Source organism: Pelobates fuscus, chromosome 2, assembly GCF_036172605.1.
Source record: "Pelobates fuscus isolate aPelFus1 chromosome 2, aPelFus1.pri, whole genome shotgun sequence".
Lineage (NCBI taxonomy): Eukaryota > Metazoa > Chordata > Amphibia > Anura > Pelobatidae > Pelobates > Pelobates fuscus.
The window spans coordinates 446,033,460-446,055,519 of NC_086318.1; the positions used below are offsets into that span (position 1 = coordinate 446,033,460).

Genomic DNA, 22,060 nt, shown 5'->3' on the forward strand with positions numbered 1-22,060 from the left:
GCGTTCCTCCAGCCATGGCCGACCAGAAAACTATATGCGTTTCCTCCATTCGCTCTGATAGCACGAACCCTAGTACATCTCTACCGCTCTCAGACGACGTTGGTCCTGATAACACCATTCTGGACAACACAGCCATGGTTCCCTTCTCTCATGGAGATGTCTATAGATCTTCCCAGACTACTCCCAGAATACCCATACCTTTTGTCGGACCCCGAAGGGAACCCACACCCACTGATGATGCAAGGGCAACTCAGGCTGTTAGCGTGGCTCCTATCAGGGGACCATGGGTCGTCCCGGAGGTTCCACAGACAACGTTGGAATTATTGGCGGGAGCCTGGGCCCCAGAAACCAGGAGATCCTACAGTCGAGCATGGAACTCCTGGAGTGGTTGGTGCTTGGAACAACAGGTGGATCCCGTATATGCTCCTGTGAATTACCTGCTACGTTTCCTGACATACTTATATGATCAAGGCCTAGCTTATCGTACTATTAATGTCTATAGGTCAGCAATTTCGTCTGGACATCAAGGCTGTGAAGGAACACCAATAGGGAAGCACTTATTGGTGTGTAGACTCTTACGCGGAGTGAGGTTCGCAAGACCTCCACAACCCAGATATGCATCAACGTGGGACGTAAACCTAGTCCTAAATTTATTGGAATTATGGCCACAGAATTCTGACCTTACACTTAAACAGCTATCAGCGAAACTGGCCATGCTCTTCTGCTTGATATCTTGCAAAAGAGTATCCGATGTGAGGGCATTGGACGTGGATGCACGTTCGTTCACCCCATCAGGGGTCACTTTTAATATTACCAGACGGACAAAAACAACGATTACTACGGTATCTTACCCAGCATTCCCTCACAATACAAACCTATGCCCAATAGCGTGTCTCAAAGAGTATGAAAAACGGACGCAACCATTTCGGAACCCTAATCGGCACGAACTATTCCTAGCTATCAACACACCACATCAACCAGTAACCTCGGTTACCATAGCCCGATGGGTAAAATGGGTGATGACCTCCGCTAACATTGATACATCCATGTTTGGAGCACACTCCACTAGAGGAGCTATGGCGACTAAAGCATTTAATCTGGGATGCAGGTTGGAAGACCTGTTGCGGACGGCCGACTGGTCAAGGGAATCCACGTTTAAAGAATACTATTTTCACCCTACAGAACACATAACATCATCAGTCATTGCTCAGCTTTGAACTAGCATAATATGAGCCTCCGTGTCCTTTAATAAAATTACCAGATTTTACTAATTTCATGACGTAAAGTCATGATTTTATAAAGGACACGGAGGCGAATATTAGCCCACCCGGTAAGTATCGCGAAACAAACATGATAAGTATCGCGAATGATGATTAGAATATCAAGAAAGATGTGAAATCCCACCCAGTAAATTGTATGACTAGTAATATTGTGGGTTGGTATGAAATGTAATGAATGAACTAGAATGACTCTTAAACAATATCGCTTACAGTAGAACATATGGTCTGTAGAGGTTCATATATTATAGGATTTAACCTTCATAACTGCGACACACAGTTTCTAGACCACACATTACCATTTCTTTTTTCTCTCCTTTCAGCTTAACGAATCACAGTAAATGATATGGTTGATCGAGTTTCATCTCAATTCAATTGGTTAAAGTTCATTGTTGGTTATGAAGATGAAGGTCGACGCACAGGTTATGGACCCAGTATCTACGCAAGTTGATGAATTGAAGCTTCGGCATGATCAAAGAAAGAGGGAGAAGAGAGGTCACATGGGTGGACATGGATACATGGACTGTTCCTATTGGCTAAGGATAGCATACTAGGTTAACCCCTGGAGTACCTATCCTAATTGATTCTTTTAGTGTTTTAAAAACTTTTTTCTTTGCTGCTGAGGTATATTAAAGAAAGAGATAAGCATAATATTCGCCTCCGTGTCCTTTATAAAATCATGACTTTACGTCATGAAATTAGTAAAATCTGGTAATTGGAGGCACACTTATTCCTGGGTGGTCTGGTTGTTCGGTAGTTTCACTCAATATAATGAATGGAGTGATTCTACCGAACAATCAGATGAATGCTGCATACATATCCCAGGTTAAACTTAACACACAAATACACATATAATATTACAGGCAGTACACTAGAATATGTAGCACAGTCTTAAAGGGACAGTAGTCCCAAAAGTCCCAATATGTCCATAGATGCTGTTAAAAGGGCCAGTAGCAGCAATATACAGTACAATATGCCCCAAATAACCCAGGGGCCATAGTCAGTAGGTAGGAGGCTAGCAAACAGGCTTCTCCAGGGCCCAGTGGCGAGGTTGGTTTCGCCACAAGAGGTAGATTATCTGTGGCAGATTTCTCATGGTTGAGAGGTAGATTATCTGTGGCAGATTTCTCATGGTTGAGAGGTAGATTATCTGTGGCAGATTTCTCATGGTTGAGAGGTAGATTATCTGGGGCGGATTTCTCATGGTTGAGAGGTAGATTATCTGGGGCGGATTTCTCATGGTTGAGAGGTAGATTATCTGGGGCGGATTTCTCATGGTTGAGAGGTAGATTATCTGGGGCAGATTTCTCATGGTTGAGAGGTAGATTATCTGGGGCAGATTTCTCATGGTTGAGAGGTAGATTATCTGGGGCAGATTTCTCATGGTTGAGAGGTAGATTATCTGGGGCAGATTTCTCATGGTTGAGAGGTAGATTATCTGGGGCAGATTTCTCAGGGGGGAGAGGTAGATTATCTGGGGCAGATTCCTTTGGGAGAAGGAGTAGGTTATCTGGGGCAGATTCCTCGGGGTGAGAGGTAATTTGTATGGGGCAGATTCTCTGGAAGGCTGGGAACAAGCATCTCGCCCACATTTACACAGGAAAAAGTTCTAAACTGCACCGAGTCTGTGAATCTGTTCCCTGACTCTGTGAATCTGTTCCCTGACTCTGTGAATCTGTTCCCTGACTCTGTGAATCTGTTCCCTGACTCTGTGAATCTGTTCCCTGACTCTGTGAATCTGTTCCCTGACTCTGTGAATCTGTTCCCTGACTCTGTGAATCTGTTCCCTGACTCGGTGCAGTTTAGAACGTTTTCCTGTGTAAATGTGGGCGAGATGCTTGTTCCCAGTAGTTTGTTGTATTTGGCCCCTGGGGACACAGATGTCTATATTTCTGTGTGATGTGAGTGTGTGCTGAGCGTGTCTGTAATAATGTAAATATTTGCAGTGTTCCTCCAGCTGTCCCCCTCCTCCTCACACTCCATATTAGGTGGCAAAGGCTATTATAAAGGGAGCAGAATCACTACACAGCCCCAGCGTGGCATTCTGGGTAACGGACAGCTCTATTCATAGCACTCAGACCGTCCACTCTCTGTGCCCCCACATTGCAACGGTCCCTATCATAGTGCAAAATAGCCGAGCTATCTGGAACCCAGCTCAGTGTGTGTATGGATCAAATATCCAAACCCTGCCTGCAGATTATCGCACAGTGCTGCTATCGGCAGATTATCGCACAATATGTAAAGGAAGTAAATGTGGTTTGTGTTGGTATCTGGTTTCCCCTGTCTCGCACGGCACGGCCTGTGAAACACGCATGATCTAGGCTCTGTGTTCCTGATCCCCTCCCCTGTATGTATGAAAGTCAGCGCGACTCCCTGGGAGTTCATTGTAAAAAAGCTGGGTAAAGGGCTGTGATTGCTGATCACTCAGGGAGAGATTTATCAAAGTGTCTGCTCTAAATTGTGCTGCAGATGGGCAGCAGATTACACTGGTTTCCATGGTGACTGCCCCATTTTTAGTACTTTTAGAATCGAGCAGTTTGATAAATGCCCGGCTTGGCGTCTGCGCGCGTATAAAAGAATTATCGTCCGAACAAAATGGAACCATGGTATTAGAGGATGTTACAGTTCGGCCTGTCCTGTACGGAATAAAATAAAACCTGGCAATACCCCCGCGACTGGCTGTGGATTTATATCCAGAGAGATGTGCAAAAACTGTATGCGCTGTACAAGGGATTAAACTAATAAAATATCCAAACCAGCATTTTGTTAAAGAAACACACATAGAACGTCTGTAAATTGAACTCCCATTTCAAGAGTATTGGTACCCAATATTTAGCTGCACTTGACCCTCCTCCCCCCCCTATCTTATCTTGCCTTCTATAAAATCCCCCTCTTTCAATCAATGTAACAGAACGGAGCAGAAAGTAAAATTAAATAATACAGTATAATATTATTAAAGGGTCTCATTAGAATTATAAAGTATAAAATGTACTCCAGCCCGTTTCCTTTCGCTAGCTCCATGAGACGAGATTCTCCTTAACATGGGCTTTCTCACTTGGCTGTGGATCATGGGAGTTTCAGTCCCTGTGTGTGATTTAATTAATGCCATTATCTAATTGGGTGAGGAATGAAACATGTGCTCTATATCCATTCTGTGGTCATTCTGGGAGAGGAAAGTAATATGCGTCCGGATGCCGTGTCATTGTTTGGAGAAAGGCTTGCCCGGAGTTTAGTAAATAAATACAGTTGTAATCAAGATAAATAGCTCAAAACAGCGAATCCTTCAAGTGGCTTCCTCAAATTCAACTGAAAATGCTACTTTTTACTTCTCCAGTCTCAAAATTATTCAACCCCTTCATGGCAAGCATCTTTGGTACATAGTAGAGCTCCCTTTTGCTGTTATGACCTGCCGCAGGCAAGATGCATAGCCAGACACAAGTTTCTGGCAGCGTTCCTGAGGGATCTTGGCCCATAGCTCATGAGCAATGGCCTCCAGTTCAGTAATAGTTTTGGGTTTGTGTGCTGCAACCTCCTTCTTCTAATCCCACCAGAGATTTTCTATGGGGTTCAAGTCAGGTGAATGTAATGGCCACTGTAGAATTTTCCAGGACTACTTCTGCAACCAAGCCTTGGTGGAATTTGAGACATGTTTGGGATCACTGTCTTGTTGGAAGGTCCAATGATGCCCAAGCTTCAGGTTCCTCACAGATGGCATGACATTCTCTCCTAGCATTTCCTGGTACTTTAATCATTCCAAATTGCCTTCCACATGCTGCAGGATTCCAGTGCCAGAGGGGGCAAAGCAGCCCAGAGCATCACCGAGACACCACCATGCTTAACTATAGGCAGAGTGTTCATTCTTCTTCCTCCAGACATACCACTGATCCATTGGGTCGAAAAGGTCCAGTTTTGTTTCATCTCTCTACAGAACAGGAAACCCAAACTTCTGTGGCTTATTTATATGATTTCAAGCATATTGGAGCCAACGTTTCTTGTGCTTTTGGGTCAGCAGTGGTGTATGTCTTGGAGCTCTTGCATGGAAGCCCTCTGCATTTACTACTCGCCTTACTGTGCTCAGTGACTGTTGCTACCAAGTCTTGCTGCAGGTCTTATACAGTCAGTTGAGGGTTTTTCACAACCGGCCTTCTCTGAAATCTGGTTGCATCCATTGATGGCTTCCTTTTTCTGCCTCGTCCAGGCTCGACTGTTCCACTACTTGCGAACGATACTTCCAACGGTCTATAGCAATATTCAGCGCTATTGTTTTGTATCCTGATCCTTGTTTATGAAGGTCAAGGATCTCTTCTCTTAACTTTGTGGACCATTCTTTTGACTTAGCCATATTTCTAACCTGCAGTAAAATGTGACACTCAACAAACCTCTAACAATAAAACCAATAAACCTACTACCATTACAGGACTTGGCGGAGAGCAAGCCCCCATTAATAAACCATCCTACTGCCGTTACAGGGCCTGGCGGAGAGCAGGCCTCCATTAATAAACCATCCTACTGCCTTTTTAGGACCTGGCGGAGAGCGAGCCCCCATTAATAAACCATCCTACTGCCGTTACAGGGCCTGGCGGAGAGCGAGCCCCCATTAATAAACCATCCTACTGCCTTACCTGAACAGGGAGTTAATCTGTATGGTTTGCTCTCAGTGTATGGTGTTTCTCCATCAATAACGGTGTTATCCAATGACCTCCTCCCCCACCTTCACTGCCCCATAGTGTTCTGTGCTATTGTCATACATGTTGACCTGGTTCTCCTCTTTCTCTCTGCAGTTGATTTGATGGGGTACGGAGGTATTACTTGGGTTAGATCAGTGTTCCCCAACCCAGTCCACACTGAAAACCAACAGTCCAGGATTTATGTATTTCCCTGTTTTATTCCAATGGAGATACTGACAAAACCTGGACTGTTGGTGGTCCCTGAGGACTGGGTTGGGGAACACAGGATTAGATCTGTTATTTAATGTGTATGGACTATGAACAGACTTTCTATGATCCAATAAACATGTTTCCCAGGTGTTATTACCCATTTTGACCTAGGTCTCCTTTTTCTTGGTAGACGGTATGATGCCGTTTGGTGGCATTGCATCCAAATTGAAGATCGAACGTCTGAAGGCGTCTGGTGTTGGGTCCCATGACTGCGCTGTAAAATACCTTAACCAGGATTATGAGAGCCTGAAACAGCAGTGCTTGGAGAATGGCACACTCTTTGAAGACCCTCACTTTCCAGCAGTCATTTCCACCCTTGGCTTTAAGGAGCTTGGCCCCGGCTCGAGCAAAGTGCAAGGCGTGCGATGGAAGCGACCATCAGTGAGTAATACATGGACAGTCATTTTACTGGGATTTTTGGTGTCTGTAGTTGGGGGGATAGAATAAAATTGGGATACCCCATTGTACAGCACTATATAAATTATAAAATATTACCTGGAGTTGGTATGAGATTTAATGGGATTGGGGGTTACCTAGATTTTGGTGGGGGAATGTAATGAATGTACCGATTAGGATATGGGGCACTTGAAGTCTTGGAGGGTAAATATTATTGGATAGGTGATAGACCATTTGTCTTAGTCTTTAAAATGTCTGATATTTGGGGAAAGGTTGTCCTAACCTAGTAATGACATATTAAGGCATCATTCTCCAATTTTCAGGACATAGCTGGAGATCCACAGTTCATTGTTGGTGGTGCCACCAGAACGGATATCTGCCAGGGGGCACTGGGTGAGTCTTATTAATTTGACATGATGCACGTCATCACTGCCTGTCAAGACTTATAAGACACCTTTAGTGGCCATGGTTTCCTTCAGTGATGTATTTAGTAAGTCCCTCTCCGATACAACACACGTCTTGTTTTACTCTGAACCTCCTGTCATGTTACGAAAGCCATCAGATATACTGGTCTCAAGAAATAACCGAGGAACAGCCACTGTCTCTGTGCTGTTAGTAGCTTACCTGTGTACGTACACTGATAGAGAAGTCTTTCTGTAGTGAGGGGGCGAAACTAAAGAGGCTTATGGTACAGCATTCTGTAAGCTATTCATTTACTTTTGTGTAAAGATTATTGTGCATTAAAAATATATTGATGTTCAGATACTTTAGACCCTGAAGGGTCTGACATACAAAGGACTGTTTACGGCTTTGTCTGTTGTAGGACAGTCTGTCTTTGGAACCAGATGCAGTTTTTGCAATCCTATCTTGTTGTCTGGTTTTGGAGAACCCATCCTTACAGACTCACACAGAAACAAAATGGTGTGTGGGTTGCATGTGCGTGTGTGTTGCTGCGGATTTTTGGAGTGTAAGTTCTAGAACTGCTTCATGTAACCGATTAATCCCAAGTAGGAGTACCACACCTGCCATGTGTATGCTCCTGGATGGTGTCGTGTGTCCCTGTGTGCGTGTACCCATTCCTGTCTCAAGCACTCTTTGCACGCTAGATTTAAGGCTCACAGCAGGGTCCCCTTTCCTTTTCTACCACTTTGTCTAGTTTTGTACAATTTGTTTTCCCTAAATTGCTGTCGATATGCACAGTGCTGCGTAGAAAGCTGCCTCTCTATAAATAATAATTGTGGCGCACTTTGCTGGTGTGTCACAGGTGATTGTTGGCTCCTGGCAGCCATTGCTTCACTGACTCTGAATGAGGAGCTGTTACACAGGGTGGTACCCCACGGACAGAGCTTCCAGGACAACTATGCAGGCATCTTCCATTTCCAGGTGCGTACAGCAGTTATATCCGCCATATTTCCAAGTCCTGTTCACCTGCTTCATCACGGTTCTTCTCGCCCTTCCCACAGATCTGGCAGTTTGGGGAGTGGGTCGATGTGGTAGTTGATGACCGGTTGCCAGTAAAGGATGGCGAGTTGGTCTTTGTTCACTCCGCTGAGTGTACGGAGTTCTGGAGTGCCCTACTGGAGAAGGCATATGCCAAGTGAGTACCACCTGATCCTGTGAAGTGCTGTGCATGGCGGTTTGGGGGGGTTGGGACATTAATGGTGGCTTCCATGTTTGTTCCATACTGATCGCATTGTTGGATGAGTTTTGAATAGTTTAATACTTGTTGTCCTTTATTAGTAAAACCTTTAAAGAGACACCAAACAACAACACCAAAGCAACTTTATCTTAATGTAGCAGTTTCGGTGTATAGATCATGCCCCTGCAATCTCACTGCTCAGTTCTCTGCCATTCAGGAGTTAAATCACTTATGTTTCTGTTTATACAGCCCTAGTCACACCTTCCCTGGCTGTAACACACACAGCCTGAATGATAAATAATGTGGATTCATTTTCAATACTTGCTTTAAGAGTTTGCATCTCATGCTCTGGAACAGGCATTAACAGAGCAGGAGATAAGAAATACTTAAACAGACTATGCAATAAAGGACGTAAACATTAGATTTCTCTTTACAGGAAGTGTTTAGGAAGGCTGTGCAAGTCACATGCAGGGAGGTGTGGCTAGGGCTGCATAAACAAAGTGACTTTACACCTAAATGGCAGAGAATTGAGCAGTGAGACTGTAGGGGCATGGTCTAACACCAAAACTACTTCATTAAGCTAAAGTTGTTTTGGTGCCTATAATGTCCTTTTAATATACCCTGGATGCACCGACAATCTCTTATAGATATTGTAAAGGACAAGAGTTGTGTAGTCCATTACCAAATTCAATCTATAAAAGCTGATGTTCTGAGCACATTCTGTCGCACACAGGCTAAATGGGTCCTACGAAGCCCTGTCTGGGGGGAGCACTACTGAAGGATTTGAGGACTTCACTGGAGGGGTGTCCGAAATGTATGATTTAAAGAAAGCCCCTCGGGACCTTGACAAAATCATCCGAAGAGCACTGGACAGAGGATCCCTGATGGGCTGCTCTATAGATGTAAGCATTGCAACCATTTTGTTTTAACAAAGCTCCAGCATAATCCATAGCGTTGCACACATCTAGTTTTTGATGGTGTCATTACCATCAGTGATAACAGACTCCTCTTTGTGTCTCCATCAGGATTGGGTGGAGTCCTTTGCCAGGCAATATTTATAGCTTTGTTTGATTCTTAATGTTTTCCTTTGTTCATATTCTTGATCTTGCTCTGCCTCATTCATTCTTTCCAATTCACTCCATTTTTCTTTTTCCTCCATTAATTCCAGATAACGAGCGCCTTCGACATGGAAGCGGTGACCTTCAAGAAGCTGGTGAAGGGTCATGCGTACTCTGTTACAGGTCTCAAGGAGGTGGGTACCCCAGGGAGACCCTAGAATAGTCTTTATCACAATGGCTTGGGGAATCTGATATTCTAATCTTCACTGAAGGAAAATCCCAAACAGAAAAGCTTGCTATGGTTTGATTAAACATGGACGGAGTGATATTATAGCGGGTATTATGCACCCCCTGTTATTCCTTCCTTCCTTCCACAATGCTGGGCAGGCAGCGTGATTCTCTGATTTACTGGACACGTATTCTGCAGAACGTAGATTGCACATATTGTAGAATCATTTCTTCAGAAGAATTGTACATTCTACAGCGTTATAACAAATATACATTAGTCACTGACAACATGCAAGAGTTAATTACTAAATAATTAATTATGATGAAGGAAATTGCAAAACTCGTATTTACAGCTTGGCTAATTTTGTATAATTTTAATATTAAATATACAATATATATCATACCTCTCAAATGTCCCAATTTAGAGGGACCGTCTCTAATTTCTCTCCTAATGTCCGTCTTTTCTAGGAGCTCCATATTATTTCTGTGTCTGAGTGTATAACAGAGCTCCACAGCAACAATACTCCCAGTAATGTGTTATAACAGAGCTCCACAGCAATAATACTCCCAGTAATGTGTCTGAGTATATAACAGAGCCCCACAGTAATAATACTCCCAGTAATGTGTCTGAGTGTATAACAGAGCTCCACAGCAATAATCCTCCCAGTAATGTGTCTGAGTGTATAACCGAGCTCCACAGCAATAATACTCCCAGTAATGTATCTGAGTGTATAACAGAGCTCCACAGCAATAATACTCCCAGTAATGTGTCTGAGTGTATAACAGAGCCCCACAGCAATAATACTCCCAGTAATGTGTCTGAGTGTATAACAGAGCCCCACAGCAATAATACTCCCAGTAATGTATCTGAGTGTATAACAGAGCTTCACAGCAATAATACTCCCAGTAATGTATCTGAGTGTATAACAGAGCCCCACAGCAATAATACTCCCAGTAATGTGTCTGAGTGTATAACAGAGCTCCACAGTAATAATACTCCCAGTAATGTGTCTGAGTGTATAACAGAGCTCCACAGCAATCATATTCCCAGTAATGTGTCTGAGTGTATAACAGAGCTCCACAGCAATAATACTCCTAGTAATGTGTCTGAGTGTATAACAGAGCCCCACAGTAATAATACTCCCAGTAATGTGTCTGAGTGTATAACAGAGCTCCACAGCAATAATACTCCCAGTAATGTATCTGAGTGTATAACAGAGCCCCACAGCAATAATACTCCCAGTAATGTGTCTGAGTGTATAACAGAGCTCCACAGCAATAATACTCCCAGTAATGTGTCTGAGTGTATAACAGAGCTCCACAGCAATAATACTCCCAGTAATGTGTCTTTAAACTACAATAAATGTGTTTAGAAATCAAGAGAAAACAAGAGTTTATAGGCGCTCTCTATAATATAACAAATAAGTGAGGGCTGCTGTATACAGTACAAGGATTCCCAAAGCCTTGTGTAATAGTGAAACAAAGATAGGATATGGCGTATACTGCACCCAAAATCATATGTACATACGACTGCAGAGGTGGGGAGGGAGGGGGGGTTGGGGCTGTTAAATACCTCAGGATAATAAAGCAAGAGAAACAATAATAGTGCAGTACAATTTTACAAAGTGCAAGATATTAGCTAGGTGACTGTAGGAGAACCACTCACATTTGATAGAGCTATACAAGAGCTCTGCCGTATTGCGCGTGGATGGTATGATTCCCGTCTAAGGATATAGGATGATATGGATGGTACTGGTCCTCCAAATGCGAGTGCAGATATTGATGATAAATATAAGAGTAGAAGAGAAAAATCCCTGATAGTATAGGAAGTACTGTAAACTGGGATTTAAGAAAAAGTAATGTACTTCCAATTTTTAGAGCAAGGCCTGCTCTAGTTTTCACAGCATGGGTGGTATTATCCCCACCTAAGGATAGGATGGTACCAGTAGCAAACAAAATACAAAGTAAGATACAAAACAGTTAAAAGTATAAAAATGTACTATTTATTATAAAAAAACATATATAACATAAAATAACATAAAAAATATATATATAGGTACAAATAAATGTCCAAAAAATTTACCACTTGACGCGTTTCGCCTCTCCAGAGGCTTTATCAAACGTACACATATATATATATGTTTTATGTTAAATATGTTTTTTTATAATAAATAGTAAATTTTTATACTTTTAACTGTTTTGTATCCTACTTTGTATTTTGTTTGCTACTGGTACCATCCTATCCTTAGGTGGGGATAATACCACCCATGCTGTGAAAACTAGAGCAGGCCTTGCTCTAAAAATTGGAAGTACATTACGTTTTCTTAAATCCCAGTTTACAGTACTTCCTATACTATCAGGGATTTTTCTCTTCTACTCTTATATTTATCATCAATATCTGCACTCGCATTTGGAGGACCAGTACCATCCATATCATCCTATATCTTTAGACAGGGATCATACCGTCCACGCGCAATACAGCAGAGCTCTTGTATAGCTCTATCAAATGTGAGTGGTTCTCCTACAGTCACCTAGCTAATATCTCACACTTTGTGAAATTGTACTGCACTATTATGGTTTCTCTTGTTTTATTATCCTGAGGTGTTTAACAGCCTCCCCTTCTGCAGTCGTATGTACCTATGATTTTGGGCACAGTATACGCCATATCCTATCTGTGTTTAGAAATTAGTCTGTGTAAATAAGATGCATTGTTCTTGTTATCAATTACATTTTAGTTGAATAAATTTTTAGTAAGACACCTGGTAGGTACACTGGGAGTGACAGGGGGGAGTAGGCAGGAGATGTGGGTAGTAAGAGCTCACTTGTGCTATCATAGAGGGTACCCACACCAAATGCTTATCATTCTGGTCCCATCCTAATGGAATACAAAACAGAGAACCCGGCAGGTTTGAAGAAACTACCAGACTTGCCAGTCTATGAATATGACTTTATACATGCTGTACTGCATGTGGAGCCATGTCTAATGTAATGTACGTTTTCTATTGGCAGGTAAATTACAGGGGCCAGGTGGAGAAACTCATCCGAATCAGAAATCCCTGGGGACAAGTGGAATGGACCGGAGCCTGGAGCGATAAGTATGTCAGAATCTAAATGGGGCATTACTGAAAGGAGTGGGCACTGTGACAAACTGGGCGGTGGGGAGGGCACTGTGACAGACTGGGCGATGGGGAGGGCACTGTGACAGAGACTGGGCCATGGGGAGGGCACTGTGACAGAGACTGGGCCATGGGGAGGGCACTGTGACAGAGACTGGGCCATGGGGAGGGCACTGTGACAGAGACTGGGCCATGGGGAGGGCACTGTGACAGAGACTGGGCCATGGGGAGGGCACTGTGACAGAGACTGGGCCATGGGGAGGGCACTGTGACAGAGACTGGGCCATGGGGAGGGCACTGTGACAGAGACTGGGCCATGGGGAGGGCACTGTGACAGAGACTGGGCCATGGGGAGGGCACTGTGACAGAGACTGGGCCATGGGGAGGGCACTGTGACAGAGACTGGGCCATGGGGGGGGGCACTGTGACAGAGACTGGGCGATGGAGGTTATCACTGGGGGCGTCTGAAGTGAGTCAACCTGAAGTCATTGTCCCATCCTTCACAGTTCCTCTGAGTGGAACGAGGTGGACCCTTCAGAGTCTGAAGATCTGCGCCTGAAGATGGAGGATGGAGAGTTCTGGTGAGAGATGTGTGATGTTATCCCTCCCGCACTGACTTCCTCCGCTGGCTGTGGGTTTAATCCTGGATTTTCTGCCTCTTCCAGGATGTCTTTCCAAGAATTCCTGCGCCAGTTCTCCCGGCTGGAGATCTGTAATCTCACGCCAGATGCTCTCAGCAAAGATGGACTCAGCAAGTGGCACACAACGCTGTACGATGGAAGCTGGCGCCGAGGCAGCACGGCTGGAGGGTGCAGAAATAATGCAGGTGAGAGGGACATTTAGTGATGAGACCTAAAGGACAAGCAAGGTGTCTTTGGAGAGTATTTGATGATCTTCAACCAATGTCTCTCCGCAGCCACCTTCTGGATCAACCCTCAGTTTAAGATCACGTTACAGGAGGAAGACGACGATCCTGATGACAATGAGCTGGCCTGCAGCTTCCTTGTGGCCCTCATGCAGAAGAACCGGAGGAGGGAACGCAAAGTGGGGGGTGACATGCACACGATCGGCTTTGCTGTGTATGAGGTAGGAGAGCTAGGATAAATCCTGGATTAGGGGAAAGGACACCCTCCACCATGGGACCAATATGCCCACATTAAAATGGACCTGCACGCAGCTGTAGGCTAGCGGTCAGTGGAGTCTGTCTGATAAACAGGTTATAAATGAGATGTTGGTAGATCCAGGAGAGCCGGGAAAGGGAATAAAGGCAGGTCTACGTCAATATTAGAGTGCATATTGATTAATTACTATCCAATCATGGCAAACACATGGTCTGTATCCGGTTTAATCTGCCAGAGACTGACGTTAAATTAATTCATGTAAAAGTGCTCGAAGAAAGCAAATCCATGTTGATTTATTTAAAGAGGAACGGTGAAAACGTTGGAAATCACCTAGAACATGTATATCTATTTTTTACATTTGTTTTATGAGATACTTTTTGTTTTATATTTATATTAAATAATCAGCAAATGACCTTACAGTCCAGTTCAGACGAGGCACAGCCAGGGCACACAATGCTAATGAAGAAGAGAAACAGTAACATTGTTTAATTTCTCGCTCTCTCTGTCCCGACTGCCAGGTGCAGAGTGAGGAGCTTATAACAATGACTGACAGGGAGCTAAGATGGAGGTGGCTCTCTCTATACTGACTGCCAGGTGTAAAGGGCGGAGCTTATAACAATGATTGACAGGGAGCTAAGATGGAGGCGGCTCTCTCTATACTGACTGCCAGGTGTAAAGGGCGGAGCTTATAACAATGACTGACAGGGAGCTAAGATGGAGGTGGCTCTCTCTATACTGACTGCCAGGTGTAAATGGCAGAGCTTATAACAATGATTGACAGGGAGCTAAGATGGAGGTGGCTCTCTCTATACTGACTGCCAGGTGTAAAGGGCGGAGCTTATAACAATGATTGACAGGGAGCTAAGATGGAGGTGGCTCTCTCTATACTGACTGCCAGGTGTAAAGGGCGGGGCTTATAACAATGATTGACAGGGAGCTAAGATGGAGGTGGATCTCTCTATACTGACTGCCAGGTGTAACGGGCGAAGCTTATAACAATGATTGACAGGGAGCTAAGATGGAGGCGGCTCTATCTATACTGACTGCCAGGTGTAAAGGGCGGAGCTTATAACAATGACTGACAGGGAGCTAAGATGGAGGTGGCTCTCTCTATACTGACTGCCAGGTGTAAAGGGTGGAGCTTATAACAATGACTGACAGGGAGCTAAGATGGAGGTGGCTCTCTCTATACTGACTGCCAGGTGTAAAGGGCGGGGCTTATAACAATGATTGACAGGGAGCTAAGATGGAGGTGGATCTCTCTATACTGACTGCCAGGTGTAACGGGCGAAGCTTCTAACAATGACTGACAGGGAGCTAAGATGGAGGCGGCTCTCTCTATACTGACTGCCAGGTGTAAAGGGCGGAGCTTATAACAATGACTGACAGGGAGCTAAGATGGAGGTGGCTCTCTCTATACTGACTGCCAGGTGTAAAGGGCGGAGCGTATAACAATGATTGACAGGGAGCTAAGATGGAGGTGGCTCTCTCTATACTGACTGCCAGGTGTAAAGGGCGGAGCTTATAACAATGACTGACAGGGAGCTAAGATGGAGGTGGCTCTCTCTATACTGACTGCCAGGTGTAAAGGGCAGAGCTTATAACAATGATTGACAGGGAGCTGAGATGGAGGTGGCTCTCTCTATACTGACTGCCAGGTGTAAAGGGCGGAGCTTATAACAATGATTGACAGGGAGCTAAGATGGAGGCGGCTCTCTCTATACTGACTGCCAGGTGTAAAGGGCGGAGCGTATAACAATGATTGACAGGGAGCTAAGATGGAGGTGGCTCTCTCTATACTGACTGCCAGGTGTAAAGGGCGGAGCTTATAACAATGATTGACAGGGAGCTAAGATGGAGGCGGCTCTCTCTATACTGACTGCCAGGTGTAAAGGGCGGAGCTTATAACAATGATTGACAGGGAGCTAAGATGGAGGTGGCTCTCTCTATACTGACTGCCAGGTGTAAAGGGCGGAGCTTATAACAATGATTGACAGGGAGCTAAGATGGAGGCGGCTCTCTCTATACTGACTGCCAGGTGTAAAGGGCGGAGCGTATAACAATGATTGACAGGGAGCTAAGATGGAGGTGGCTCTCTCTATACTGACTGCCAGGTGTAAAGGGCGGAGCTTATAACAATGATTGACAGGGAGCTAAGATGGAGGCGGCTCTCTCTATACTGACTGCCAGGTGTAAAGGGCGGAGCTTATAACAATGATTGACAGGGAGCTAAGATGGAGGTGGCTCTCTCTATACTGACTGCCAGGTGTAAAGGGCGGAGCTTATAACAATGATTGACAGGGAGCTAAGATGGAGGTGGCTCTCTCTATACTGACTGCCAGGTGTAAAGGGCGGAGCTTATAACAATGACTGACAGGGAGCTAAGATGGAGGTGGCTCTCTCTATACTGACTGCCAGGTGTAAAGGGCGGAGATTATAACAATGACTGACAGGGAGCTAAGATGGAGGTGGCTCTCTCTATACTGACTGCCAGGTGTAAAGGGCGGAGCTTATAACAATGATTGACAGGGAGCTAAGATGGAGGCGGCTCTCTCTATACTGACTGCTAGGTGTAAAGGGCGGAGCTTATAACAATGACTGACAGGGAGCTAAGATGGAGGTGGCTCTCTCTATACTGACTGCAAGGTGTAATGGGCGGAGCTTATAACAATGACTGACAGGGAGCTAAGATGGAGGTGGCGCTCTCTATACTGACTGCCAGGTGTAAAGGGCGGAGCTTATGACAATGATTGACAGGGAGCTAAGATGGAGGTGGCTCTCTCTATACTGACTGCCAGGTGTAAAGGGCGGAGCTTATAACAATGATTGACAGGGAGCTAAGATGGAGGCGGCTCTCTCTGTCCCAACTGCCAGGTGCAGAGTGAGGAGCTTATAACAATGACTGACAGAGAGCTAAGATGGAGGGGCTCTCTCTATACTGACTGCCAGGTGTAAAGGGCGGAGCTTATAACAATGATTGACAGGGAGCTAAGATGGAGGCGGCTCTCTCTGTCCCAACTGCCAGGTGCAGAGTGAGGAGCTTATAACAATGATTGACAGGGAGCTAAGATGGAGGCGGCTCTCTCTGTCCCAACTGCCAGGTGCAGAGTGAGGAGCTTATAACAATGATTGACAGGGAGCTAAGATGGAGGTGGCTCTCTCTGTCCCGACTGCCAGGTGTAAAGGGCGGAGCTTATAACAATGATGGACAGGAAGCTAAGATGGAGGTGGCTCTCTCTGTCCTGACTGCCAGGTGTAAAGGGCGGAGCTTATAACAATGATTGACAGGGAGCTAAGATGGAGGCGGCTCTCTCTATACTGACTGCCAGGTGTAAAGGGCGGAGCTTATAACAATGATTGACAGGGAGCTAAGATGGAGGCGGCTCTCTCTATACTGACTGCCAGGTGTAAAGGGCGGAGCTTATAACAATGATTGACAGGGAGCTAAGATGGAGGCGGCTCTCTCTGTCCCAACTGCCAGGTGCAGAGTGAGGAGCTTATAACAATGATTGACAGGGAGCTAAGATGGAGGCGGCTCTCTCTGTCCCAACTGCCAGGTGCAGAGTGAGGAGCTTATAACAATGATTGACAGGGAGCTAAGATGGAGGTGGCTCTCTCTGTCCCGACTGCCAGGTGTAAAGGGCGGAGCTTATAACAATGATGGACAGGAAGCTAAGATGGAGGTGGCTCTCTCTGTCCTGACTGCCAGGTGTAAAGGGCGGAGCTTATAACAGTGATTGACATGGAGCTAAGATGGAGGCGGCTCTCTCTGTCCCGACTGCCAGGTGTAAAGGGCGGAGCTTATAACAATGATTGACAGGGAGCTAAGATGGAGGCACCCAGTTACTCACAGATACACACTTATTAATTATATGTAAACCTAATGTTTAGCGTTCTGGGAAGCATCCTATAACCTGGATCAGGGCAAGGCCAGTCATTTTCTATTGCGTTAGAGTATCGCTATTTAATAATGCAGCTTTAAGATGGCTCCGTTGTTATGAAATGCAGTTTCTGTAACTGAGCTGGACAGAGTGATGGGAGTTTTAGTCAGGCTGTGTATGTTGAGGTTTTTATCTAGGTGCTTGTATCTGAATATCTGCTGTTTCCCGCAGGTCCCCGATGAGGTACGGATTTCAACTTGAATGTGAAATATTGCCACAACAATGGTGGACAGGGGGGAGTCCAGAACATCAACAAGGACAAATGTTTCATGTTAACTATAAACATACTATGTTTGGCGTTATCTGCCCATATTCTTCCATATTCCATAAAGCTATGTCTGTCTGTCTGTGTCTCTCTCTGTGTGTGTGTCTGTGTGTCTCTGTGTGTCTGTGTGTGTCTCTGTGTGTGTGTGTGTGTGTGCACCTGTCTCTCGGTCTGTCTCTATCTTTGTCTCTGTGTAACTTTTTCTGTTCCTTCATTTCATCTATTTGTGAAAGTAACACAATTAATCAATAAGCAGAAATAACTGCATTAATTAGTTTCCAGGTCGTAATAATGGCCACTCTCTTATTGATTATTTCTGTCATTTACGGCGTCCTAAATAAACTCACATTTGATAACCTGTGGCCATTATTACATTATATTAAACCTGTTTATTTACTAAACCGGGTATTGTAGGCAGGTGATACCTCAAACCCAAATGTTCTCGCTGAGTGTCTGATCTGGTGATAGACCCGAGTCAGCTTGGCCATTTGTTGGGAGATGACCAGCCCCGTGATAACGTTCTCTGTGCTCAGTTTAAAGGCTGCCAGAATGTTCACCTGAAGAAGGATTTCTTCCTACGACACCAGTCTTGCGCCCGCTCTGAAACCTTCATCAACCTGCGCGAGGTGAGCAACCACATCCGTCTGCCCCCTGGAGAATACCTCATCGTCCCGTCCACGTTCGAAGCCCACAAGGAAGGGGACTTTGTGCTGCGAGTCTTCACAGAGAAGCAATCAGACGTGGAGTGAGTAACGTGGTGGAGGGGAGTGTAAAGGGACACGTCCATAACATGTTGTGGTGCTTCAATAATAATTAATATTTCATTCAAACATGGCCATGAATTTACTGCCCCCCACCCCCAGTCCTGGGAATGACCATTTATTCGTAGAGTAACCTGACGTGGGGCCGTCCTCTCCAACTCACAGATATTATTGTGATATATGTGTAACACAAGCAGGTCACGCTAATGTTGTGTTTATTTCTTATTTTGTAACCACAGACTTCCTTTATAAGCTGCCCCCCTCCCGCTCCCCATTGCATCGATCATGTAATGCACTTTTTCAATGTTGTGATGGTACGGACACTCTGCATTTGTCTTTACAGGGAGCTCGATGAAGAGGTGTCTGCAGACCTGGCGGATGAGGTACGGTACACATTGGGGCAATAATGGTCTATTTGTATAACTTCAGGCCTTTCGTCAGCCCTTCGCTCAATTACTGGTACTGAACAACACGTTTAAACTGAAGAGCACCTTTCCTTTTCTGAATATTTTACATTTAATTTCACAATTATTATCATTTTCTAATAATACTGTGCAGATATTGCACTTGTATCCATTCCGCTTTCTGAAAAATATATTAAAAAAAAATGTAAACCTGCTTACCAAGGGGCAAGATTGGCATTGTAAGAACTATTCACACATCTGTCAGGACTGAAAGAGACATATAAAGGGTATTTAGTATTTCAGAGAAAGCTGTCGGATGGAGCAGTGAGTGGAATCGAGATGTTCCGTGAATGCATGGAATGGCCCCTCCACCGAGGGGGTGGAGGAGGCAGACTAACAGCCACAGTCATTGAACCATATTGAATTCAGACAGAATGGAGGTCCTCTCCTGTGGTACTTGTGGCACATTCTGTCCAGTAACTTATTCTGGGTACAAAATCCTGACATAAAACAAGAGTAAAGAGTCCGGATAAACCAGTTTCCCAAACGATAGCCTTCCAGTAATAAACTGGATGATATACGTCCGATTTGGCGCAGGTTCACCGCCATTGACGGCCTGTGTGATATTTCTTTTCCCAGGAGCAGCTGACGGAAGATGACGTTGAAGACTCCTTTAAGAACATGTTCCGGCAGTTGGCAGGAGATGTGAGTTGGCGATTCAATACGTCTTTAATCCTCTCCACAAATATATCATTCTGACTGCAAATGATGAGCTACCGATCTGAGTAATCCCTAATCTGATCAGATATCCGTTTATTACGCCTGACGCAGGGTCTATATCACTATTTATTGGTAAGGTTGGCTTATCTATACGGAGCCGACGAGGGCAGATTTGGGGTATAAATGCTGATATCAGACGCTTTAATGGGTTTTCCAGGAATGTCCTTAGCTAGAATCCAGTGTTAATTTTATAAAGCTTGAAACTAGAATAAAACACGGGGGGACTGGGGAAATGAGACACGGGGGGACTGGGGAAATGAGACACGGGGGGACTGGGGAAATGAGACACGGGGGGACTGGGGAAATGAGACACGGGGGGACTGGGGAAATGAGACACGGGGGGACTGGGGAAATGAGATGGGGGGGACTGGGGAAATGAGAGACACGGGGGGACTGGGGAAATGAGAGACAGGGGGGGACTGGGGAAATGAGAGACACGGGGGGACTGGGGAAATGAGAGACACGGGGGGACTGGGGAAATGAGAGACACGGGGGGACTGGGGAAATGAGACACGGGGGGACTGGGGAAATGAGATGGGGGGGACTGGGGAAATGAGAGACACGGGGGGACTGGGGAAATGAGAGACACGGGGGGACTGGGGAAATGAGAGACACGGGGGGACTGGGGAAATGAGAGACACGGGGGGACTGGGGAAATGAGAGACACGGGGGGACTGGGGAAATGAGAGACACGGGGGGACTGGGGAAATGAGAGACACGGGGGGACTGGGGAAATGAGAGACACGGGGGGACTGGGGAAATGAGAGACACGGGGGGACTGGGGAAATGAGAGACACGGGGGGACTGGGGAAATGAGAGACACGGGGGGACTGGGGAAATGAGAGACACGGGGGGACTGGGGAAATGAGAGACACGGGGGGACTGGGGAAATGAGAGACACGGGGGGACTGGGGAAATGAGAGACACGGGGGGACTGGGGAAATGAGAGACACGGGGGGACTGGGGAAATGAGAGACACGGGGGGACTGGGGAAATGAGGGACTGGGGAAGGAGCAAAAGAAACAGAGGCTTTAACTGAACCCATTAGATTTTAGTCGTGTCAACTAAAATCTACTGAAGAATTAATCAACTGAAACTAAAATATGACTAAAACTAAAAGACGTTTTAGTCAAAAGACTAAGTTGAAATTTGTCACCAAAATGAACTTTGTTAGAATCGTGTCATGAGCCATGCAAACAAGATGTGTTGACAGAACCCTGATTTATGGTACGTGGTTGTGCCTGTGACAAGTATTAACTCATGGCGTTCTGTGCCTTTTCAGGATATGGAGATCAGTGTCTTCGAACTGAAGACCATCCTCAACAGAGTGGTGAGCAGACGTAAGTGTATATGGGGCCCCACAAATTTGAAGGGACAAACTGGACCAATTCTCCCAACCCAAGGCTATATTTAGGAATTCTGTTCACACCACCACATGGAGGCCATCCACTTACATGCATCTCTCTGCAGTACACAGAGCAAGACCGGGGTGAAATCTGTGCCACACATCCCACACACATAGTGCCACGGGGACACACAGCATGACCGTGGTGAGATCTGTGATACATATTCCCCACACACACAGTGCTACGGGGACACACAGCATGACCGTGATGAGATCTGTGATACATATTCCCCACACACACAGTGCCACGGGGACACACAGCATGACCGTGGTGAGATCTGTGATACATATTCCCCACACACACAGTGCCACGGGGACACAAAGCAAGACCGGGGTGAGATCTGTGATACATATTCCCCACACACACAGTGCCACGGGGACACAGAGCAAGACCGGGGTGATATCTGTGCTACACATCCCACCCACACAGTGCCACGGGGACACAGAGCATGACCGTGGTGAGATCTGTGATACATATTCCCCACACACATAGTGCCACGGGGACACAGAGCAAGACCGGGGTGATATCTGTGCTACACATCCCACCCACATAGTGCCACGGGGGCTTAGAACATGGTGTGGGTTGTGGAATGTATAGATCTCAGATTCCAACATTGTAACATTAAGTTAGGCAGAGGATCCCACAAGTTATTCCAAATTAAAATGGGAAAGACAGACCTGAGAGAGGACTTTATGGATAAAAGCATTCACGATCTGTTACATTGACAGCGA

The 22,060-nt window shown here is 45.5% G+C and overlaps 1 protein-coding gene across 1 annotated transcript in view; it reads left to right on the forward strand.

Moving 5' to 3' along the window:
- CAPN11 (calpain 11) overlaps positions 1-22,060 on the forward strand; it is an 86,561-nt gene that overhangs the window by 38,849 nt on the left and 25,652 nt on the right. Inside the window, exons 2-16 of the mRNA XM_063444150.1 lie at positions 6,345-6,595; positions 6,934-7,003; positions 7,875-7,993; positions 8,074-8,207; positions 8,983-9,151; positions 9,418-9,501; positions 12,545-12,630; positions 13,158-13,232; positions 13,317-13,477; positions 13,568-13,737; positions 17,885-17,896; positions 18,512-18,723; positions 19,083-19,122; positions 19,783-19,848; positions 21,206-21,263. Coding sequence (XP_063300220.1) covers positions 6,350-6,595; positions 6,934-7,003; positions 7,875-7,993; positions 8,074-8,207; positions 8,983-9,151; positions 9,418-9,501; positions 12,545-12,630; positions 13,158-13,232; positions 13,317-13,477; positions 13,568-13,737; positions 17,885-17,896; positions 18,512-18,723; positions 19,083-19,122; positions 19,783-19,848; positions 21,206-21,263 — 1,702 coding nt within the window. The 5' untranslated portion in view covers positions 6,345-6,349. The remainder of the gene's footprint in view (positions 1-6,344; positions 6,596-6,933; positions 7,004-7,874; positions 7,994-8,073; positions 8,208-8,982; positions 9,152-9,417; positions 9,502-12,544; positions 12,631-13,157; positions 13,233-13,316; positions 13,478-13,567; positions 13,738-17,884; positions 17,897-18,511; positions 18,724-19,082; positions 19,123-19,782; positions 19,849-21,205; positions 21,264-22,060) is intronic.